Source organism: Triticum aestivum, chromosome 7B (genome assembly GCF_018294505.1).
Source record: "Triticum aestivum cultivar Chinese Spring chromosome 7B, IWGSC CS RefSeq v2.1, whole genome shotgun sequence".
Taxonomy (NCBI): domain Eukaryota; kingdom Viridiplantae; phylum Streptophyta; class Magnoliopsida; order Poales; family Poaceae; genus Triticum; species Triticum aestivum.
The window spans coordinates 590,688,485-590,697,392 of NC_057813.1; the positions used below are offsets into that span (position 1 = coordinate 590,688,485).

The window sequence follows — 8,908 nt, forward strand, 5'->3', positions numbered from 1 at the left end:
ACAGGCACGCAGTGATGCTTTTTTTTTTTCTAAAAAGAAGTGATGGTTCTTTTTTGAGGAAAAAAGGTAAGGGGCACGCAGTGATCAGATCAGCATAGCTTTGATGTTTCGCCAATGCTTTGTTTTCTCCCGCTAATTAATTTGGTCTCCTAGTGGAGCAACCGGTAAGTATACCCACTAAAAATTCTTCTACGTCAGTGCGGTGACAGATATGTTTCTTTTTCTTAGCCAGCAATTTAAAAAATTAATTACTGCCAGAAAATATCTTTCTTTCAGAATTGCCAGAAAATATCTGAATTTTGTCTATATATACTGGGCCGGCAGGCTAGACCGATAGTATCCTTGCTCGAGAATCCAGACAATACACCTGAACCACTCCCTAGTTACATCGGCAAGTCAGCAAAGTTTGTCGATTAATGGCGGTCAAGCTCACGCTACCACCGGCAGAACTGCTTTCCCAGGTGGCCAAGCTAGGCTCCCTCCTCACCCTCCTCCTTCTCGCGCTGCTGCTGCCCGCCTTCCTCAGGGTCGCCTACGGCTACCTCCTCTTCAACGGCATCGTCCTCGTACTCGGCATCCAGGCCTTCGTCGGCAGCACAACTTCCATCGCCGACGAGTCCTCGAGTACCGGTCAGGCTGTTGCGCCTGTCGGTGTCACGGCCTCGCCGTTCCAGATGGCTGGATCAGTCCGTCCGGACGACCGAATGGCGGTTGCTGATAATGATCGTGTGGTGGTTCCTGCCTTGGCGAGTAATATAATCGAGCTGAAGATCAAGACCAAGGAGGTGGTGCTGAAGGTGTTGAAGAAGTGCCCGTCGACGGCGAGCATCTTCTTCCTCAGCGCGCTGAACGGCAGCCAAGCCGGTGGCGAGGAAAAGATACGGCAAGAGGAGGAAGAAGACTGTGAAGTCGAGGTGGATGGTTACGTGACGATGAGTCGGCAGGAGCTTTTCGCCAACACGGAGAGGTTCATCGGCAATTTCCGCAAGGAGCTCAGGATGCAGAGACAGTAGCCCGTTGGAAGCTTAGCATAGATATTTTTGCTTACCTTTTCTTTTCTTAGTTTTAAGCGTCATGATATGTAGGAGTGTGTTTAGTGGGATGCGTCCCAATTAGCCCACGTCTGCAATCCCTGTTCATATGCTTAGGATTTTCGGTGTGTTTAGGTTTATGAACTTGACATAATCTTAAACTTAAGGGCATCTCCAGCAACCCGTAAATATCCTTTCGCGTCCGCCCACAGATAGGGACCAGCCAATGGACACGGATGCGGAAGACCGCCATCCAACGCTGCACGCATACATTTCAAACATTTTTTCAAGAAATCAGATGAAATTCATTCAAACACGGTGTATTTCATATAAACCGGCCAAAATCGTCTACATTCTGGATATATTTTAACTAAAAAAAAGTAAAATTATGTGCGCGTACGGGGTGCAGCTCCACTCCCACGACACGGATACACTACACTAGTCTCCGGCCGGCCGCGGCGGATCCCTTTGTCTTCCTCATGTCCGGCAGCTCGCTCATCGGATTGCCGAGAGCCCTGGAGGTATATTCTCCCCCCGTATCTTCCATATGTCCGGCTGCGTTGCTCATCGGAGTGGCAAAGAGGGCTCTTCAAACGGAGAGGAAGGGGTGGCTCCTCTGCTTCCGTGGAGCCCAGACGGGGGCCGATGATGGTATGAGGAAAAGAACCGGACAAGTCACTGGCTGTACAAGCCGGCAACACGCTGGCGGTGGCCTTCGTTGGACACAAGTGGTGGTAGCCTCTCGTGTTCTACTTTCCCTCAATGTGGGCATGTAACATCCCAAATTTTCAATTTGGAATATTATACATTAGATCATCATTACATATTATATTCTATTGCATTTTGGCTTAATCCTAGAAATTCTACGCAACTCAAGGACCCACGAAGAGAGTTGGGGATTTCGTTATTTTCATATTTGAGTTTTCTCAAATTTTGAAAAGAGGATCAATTGGTTTTGATTATTTTTCCTTCCTAATGTTTCTAAAATAAAAATTTATGAGAGGAGATAAAATTACTTCTCCAAAATAAATGAAATATTAGAGGAAAAATATTAAAATCAAATAAATGTGTTTATTTGGATTTTATTGCCATTTTATTTGAATTAGAAAAATTGCACGCTTTCAAAATTGCATTTTTAGGATAAGAAAATGTTTGTCTTGTTCTAAATATTTTATTTAGACGATGAAAATTTGTTTTGGCATTTTTATATTTTAATTTATTTTTTTAGGATTTATTTTTGACAAAAACTTATCTGAAAAAAAATTGTGGGCGCCCGACTGGGCCAGCAGCCCAGCCGAGCCGGGCCGGCCTCGCCAGCTCCCGCCCCGCCCGACCGACTCCGCCCTGGAGTCCGACCGGAGCACGCCGCCGCCGCCGAGTCCGGGGAGGACTCCTCCACCTCGCCCCTTCCCCAAGCCGTCGCCCCCCTCTTTAAATACCCCAGCCCCGCCGCCTCACCACCACCCCGCCACCGCGTCGCCGCCGCTGCCTCGGACCCGCGTCGCCGGCCCTCGCCGCCCCGCCGCCCGTCGCCGCCGCCCACCGCCACTCGCCGCCGCCCCGCACCACCCCGCCTCGCCTTGCCGGAGCCGCCGCCGGTCTCGATCCGATCCGCCGGCGTTTTTTTCAGTTTAGGTAAAAACCGACCTATTTTTATTTAAACCCTAGTTTCGTTTTTTTAGAATAGATCGATTTTATTTTCCTGTTTATTTATTTAGCGGATGTTCGTCCGTACGTTCCTTTTACCGAACGGTGTTCACTCGTTAGCCGCAGATAGCGAACATTCGTTCGTTAGCCTGTTCGTTAGTTTTCTTTTTCCAGGGATTTTTCGCGATTATTTTCGATCGCGATTTCGGCTCTGATTTTCGTTTTAGTTTATCTTTTCGCTCGTTTATCGGAATCAGGGGATTCAAGCGCCTAGATTTTCGTCTCGAAGCCCTCTTTCTGTTTAAGCAACTTAAACAGGTTTTTGCTACTGTAAAAATTGACTTAAGTCCAGATTAGTAAACGAAGCTTGTTTCTTTCGCAGTTTGATTCTTTTTGCAAACCAGAGTTGTTAAGTTGAACTTTCTGGTTAGATCTCTTATTTGAGTTTTATCCGTGCTTGTAGTTGAGCGCTTATTGTATACTTGTTTGTTTGCGATAGAGTACCCGGAGTGCGAAACATGCTACTACGAGTCTCTAGGTTCCACGGATCATCAGCAAGGCAAGTAACACTTTGATCATACCTCTTTTCTACCCGGTTTTATTGCATTAGATCAATCCTCAAACAAATTGCATGGTTAGGATCTGATTAATATGACGGTTTTGGGAAGTAGATACCTATTGCCCTGATTATTATCAAACCTTTGGGAGTTACTTCTACGTTGATTATATTGCTATGCTATACTTGTAGACGTAGATTGGGTGAGTGTGTCCATGACAGATGTGAGTATTGTTATTTAATGGTTAACTTAAGGTGGCCACTTTAATACACATCTGGATGGATTGAGGCACCTGGGGAACCCAGTGTTGCCTATATTTTTTTGAAAATCTCGGGGTACCGTGTGATTCTCCTATGGACCGCCACCCAGGCTCAAAGGGATCATAGGATTATTCATGCTAGAAACTTCCGTGTGCAGCCACAAGCTATTATGGGCTCTAGCATAGTTGAGTACGTTGCAAGACCTCTTTCAGTGGTGGGCTAGCAGATGTAGGGGAAAGTAGGTGTAATTGTCCACCCAGAGTAAAGAGTTATTATCTCACAAAGACGGTTTCTCGTTTCTCCGACCATGGATGTATTCGAGTCTTGTGGGGAAAAGTGTGCAAACATCTGCAGAGTGTATAAACTAATCATGGTTAGTTGTGTCTCCGGTTATGGACATTTTGAGTATCTAGTTCTTGGATTATTATGTGGATCTCATCACTCCTAATATAATTTGCTGGGTTTAAATGATGATGCTTAATTGGGATTGAGTTGGGTGAATCTTCTCAATGTTTAACAACCACCATGATAGTTAAATAAAATTTATTACTTTGTTGTAAGGAAAAATTGGTTTTATGCAAAACTGTAACCATAGAGCTTTCCACCAGCCATATATGCATGTAGTGATAGCATTATTCTGTACGCTTTGTGTGTTACATTGCCAACATATTCCATGTGCTGACCCGTTTCGGGCTGCAACGTTCATGTTGCAGACTTTTCAGACGACGAGTAAGGTGCCTTAGGTCGTGATCTTTCACTCAGTGATGCGGTTGGAGTTGATGGACTCACTTTATCTTCCAAGCCTTCCGCTTTTATCGTATTTAGATGGCCTTAAGCCATATTTATTGTAATAAGTTCTCTTTTGAGACATTCGATGTAATAAGTGTGTGATTGCTACTCTGTTATAAAACCTTCAAGTATTGTGCGTGTCAGCATTACCGATCCAGGGATGACACTGATGCACAGAGATCGGACTGTTTGAGGTCTGGTCGCTACAAGATGGTATCAGAGCACACGCTGACTGTAGGGCACGACCACTAAGCTAAAGCCCTAGATCATTACTCTCTTCTCATTTTTGACTCCTCTCCTTTTTCTACTCTTTAGGATGGGTGGTGCAAGGAACAAGTTCACGCAACCGGATGAAGATACACCTTTCAGACGCCACTTGAAGGAAGTCACAAGATACCTGAACATCGGAGTACCAAGCTTCACCGGGACCTACATCGCCACTATGCCAGAAGAGGAGCGTTGGATGATTCGAGTTCAAGTTCCAGGAAGGACGTTCATGCCAGTCACTGAGCCCATAGAGTTTTCCTTTTATGCACCAACCTGGAGTCTAGGAAAAAGCATGGCAGCCCACATCACCATGGGACGCATTGGAGAAGTTTACCACAAGGATCTCAAGGATACTATTTACCAAATTTGTGGGCGCCGAGATGAGCAATGGGACATGATCAGCACCAGGAAGGATAGACCTATTGCTGCTTTCATCTAGGAGTTAAACCAGCACATTCGACGCCAGGAGAACCATATGTGCGCCAGAATGATAGATCTGAAGACGGGAATGACTAGGATCACGGAGCTGGAAGAAGAACTGAAGACTATACGCGATGGATATGAGGAGGAAATGACGATACTCGTGGAGAAGAATGACGATCTGATCAAGAAGCTAGGAGTATTCATGGGAGACCCCGCGCCAGGAGGAGATGACGACGATTCCACTTGCCCGGAGAACTACATCCTCATCGACGACACCGACTTGGACCCCGACGATAGTGATGATGACTATGTTGATGAAGCTGGAGCAGATATCATGGAGTCTTCGACCGATCAATTTTTTCTAGTCGACCACCATATCACTAGTAGTATTCCCCCATGTATATAGTATAGTCCGAGAACTTTTGTAACGATAGTTAGACCGTTGTATGCCCTTGTTTGAATTGATTGAAGTGATATGTTTGTGTTTGTCTTATGTTTATATGGGTAGTGTTTCTCTATCTAGATCTCATTCTATTCTATTTTCTCATCTTTTCTAAACCCTCAGATGCCTCCGAGACGCGACAATGGATTTGCTTTCCCACCAGAGCTCACTCAGTTGATCCAGCAGCAGAATGCATTGATGTAGATACTAGTCCAGAATCAGAATCAGGGGAACAACAACAACATCCCACCACCACCACCACCTGTTGATCACTTAGCCCATTTCTTGAGGCTTAATCCGCCGGTGTTCTCCAGTAGCACCAAGCCGATAGTTGCAGATGATTGGCTCCGCAAGATTGGAAGGGAGTTGACCACTGCAGGATGCATAGATGCGGAGAGAGTGCGTTTTGCCGCACATCAGCTTGATGGACCCCGCAACATCATGGTGGGAGAATTTCACAACCACTTACCCCATCGACACTGTCACATGGGATCAGTTTCAGCAGGCTTTCCGTACTGCCCATGTTTCAGCAGGAGCTATGGCCATGAAGAAGCGTGAGTTTCGCAACTTGCACAAAGGAGGATGTACAATTGGCCAGTATGTGGATGCTTTTAGTAAGTTAGCACGTTATGTCCCAGATGACATTGCTACAGATGCAGCTAAGCAGGAGAAGTTTTTGGAAGGAATGAATGACGAGTTGAGCATGCAGTTGATGGTGGCAACCTTCAACAACTACCAGGAGTTGGTAGATAGAGCTTTCATGATTGAAGGGAAGCTGTCGGCGTTCTGGGAACGGGGTCCCCAGACTTGCCTGCCTGCGGCCTGCGGCGTGGCTCAAGTGGTGGCCCAGTACGGCCCGTCTTCATCAGCACAAGACTCAAGACCCTCGCAAGGGGCCAAGCCTCACGGGGCGGACGAACACAAGGCTTCCTCAGGGACGGCCTCGCCAGGCAGGCTCGTGAGGAGGCGGAGAGATCAAGGCAAGGTACCTCGCGAGGTGCTCGTGACGCAAGCCATGACAATCGAGACCAGGGCGGGCGCCAGGCGGTCGGCGGCCTGAGCAGCGTCCTTGTTTCCTCTTTGGTGCAAAGGGGGCAAGCATAAACGTGGAATACCGAGGCATCAAGCAAAGGTTGCCATTTCGGTGCAACGAGACCAAGACCAGCGGAGCGGCAGGATGGAGGTCACCGTGGAGCCCAAGACGGCGTCATCACCAGTGCTTTTGGCAGCCTAAGACCAACTTTAGTCAGGATAACTTGTACTAGATGTTCCCCTTCGAAATGGCCATTGTTGGCGCCCTTCCCACTCAATATTTGGGGAGAGGCCCAGGGCCTCTATAAATAGGTCTAGCCACCAAAGGTGGATGGGATCTAGACTGGGGGAAGACAGAGAGAGAGAGAGAGAGAGGCGATCGAACTCACCCAAGCAGTTCATCGCACCAGCTCAAAAACACCTCTCGCGAGGCTGTTCTCCCTTTGTACTGTTCATCATCAGCCCCTGAGGCAATCCACCACACCATACACTGGAGTAGGGTATTACACCACAACGTTGGCCCAAACCAGTATAAATCTCGTGTCCTTCGCGTTGTTATCTGTTTACAGCTTAGATCTCACGAGGCGATCGAACGTAGATCGGTTGGGGAGAGATCTCCGCGCGCACCCCAGTGTTCGAACCTTAAGGGTCTGCCGGAACCCAACATCCGACATTTGGCGCGCCAGGTAGGGGTGTGCCGGAATCTTCTTTCCTCCGTCCTACGTTCCGCTGCGTCACCGCACCATGTCCGGCGACCCGACGGCCAACTCCGACCGCTGGGCGGCATGGCCTGCCCATGCCGTGCCGCCCGCCCAAGGTGACCTCAACCCTGCACCTTAGGTAGCCCGCGCCCCGCAGAACGCTGCGGGACGCGGGCGACACGGTCAGGCGTCCCCTGCCCTCACTCCACGTCAAGTACGATCGACAGTAAGGGCCTCAAGCCATGCTGCGGCCACGGTGCCGCACACCCGGTGGGAGCAGGCAAACATGAAGGCCACACTCACGGTGGCACGGGAGCTGCTGCGGTGCAGACTGCAAGAAAGCGGACGTGACGTGCTGCTGGAACGCGTCGCCGAGCTCCTGGATGCCGCCGAGTCAGGGGCTCCTCCGTTTTGCGTCCAGCTTCCACCCCAGGCCCCGTGAGGATCATGGGGCGGGCCGATCCGTGCCCACGCGCCCCCAAGCGCGCCTCAAGGCTTCATCAACACCGGCTTGGCCATCAGCGCCGAGCAGCAGGCTGCGCCGGCACCGCCCCTGGTAAGCGAGGGCATGCGCAGCGCTGCCCTTGGCCCCAGCGGGCCGCCACCTTACCGTCCCCAAGATGGAGCTTCAAGTTGAGCTGCATGGCGTGCGGAGCACCACGGCGAGGCCTTTGGGGTGGTGGCCCTGGAAGCCTATGTGCCCCACATGATGGATCGAGGGTACACGCTCGAGGAAGACCACGGCTCGTTCCTCGGGTCAGGCTGTGAGGAAGAAGCGCTAGAAGCCGAGCTCTTTCAGGAGCCTCACGGGAGCCTCAACAACTACCAGGTACCGCTAATTCCTCAGGAGCAGGCTTATGCTAACCATGGGTCGCAGGAGGTTCAGATCACCGCAGCAGATGACTGCCCCAGTGCGGCGATCTCCTTCCCCTCAGGAGGAGGGCACTGGGGCAGCAGGAGAGGGGTCGGGAGACAGGCTCCTCCCCGCGGCGCGCGGAGCAAGGTGTTCTTCGGAGGTAGGCCCTCTGCCGGGGAGGTGCCCCACGGCCTGCCCCCGGCAGAGGACCCGTGGTCGTCGCGGGAACCGCTGGCGTCCCCTTTTCCCCATTGGCGTCGTCCTGGTTTCCGGTCGCCGTCGGTGGGGTCAAGGGTGGCACAAGGCGGGGCCCTCATCTGGCGATATGAAGCAAGGCCAGTACCTGTGAAGAAGGCCCAGTGCCTGTGAAGCTCGCCGCCCGTGACACTCTCACGTAATAATGAGTTGGGGCTGTACATGCCCTGAAGTCTCTGGAGAGCCGCCCTCAGGCCTCAGGGGCTCCCTCGCACGCCCAGTGGCAGCACTTAGCTCCGCATTGGTGAGAAGACGTCGAAGACTAGACTAGGTGCCGGACGCGGCCATTTGCTCTTGTTTTCTCCTTTCGTGCGAACAAGCTTTCTTGCCTCAGATCTAAGTTGAAGTTGAATTTGTGTTTGCGTATGCGGGAAGGGGTGTTGTGTCTTATTTGCATGCTTTCTCATGCTCCAATTTCCGCTCAAGTTGGAATTCACACTAGCTGCCTCCCTCTCGCGGGCCCCTCGCGAGTAGGGCAAGGCCCAGCACGTGCGCCCGCCGTCCCGCGGCCGGTGTTCGCTCCAGCCAGGCTCTTGCCGCATGGTCAAATGGGACCCCCATGGGCCCTCGAATGCACGCCACAAGCCCACTCAAGGCTCGCCAAGACAAAGGTAAAACCACAATGACCTATTCATCATGACAATCACG

At 50.6% G+C, this 8,908-nt stretch overlaps 1 protein-coding gene across 1 annotated transcript; it reads left to right on the forward strand.

The window, feature by feature from the left end:
• The first annotated feature begins 355 nt into the window (after positions 1 to 355).
• On the forward strand, positions 356 to 1,220 carry LOC123162191 (uncharacterized). Its single transcript, XM_044579983.1, has one exon. It carries the CDS (start codon positions 417 to 419, stop codon positions 1,011 to 1,013), a length of 597 nt encoding a protein of 198 aa, XP_044435918.1. The 5' UTR covers positions 356 to 416; the 3' UTR covers positions 1,014 to 1,220.
• Positions 1,221 to 8,908: the final 7,688 nt, after the last annotated feature.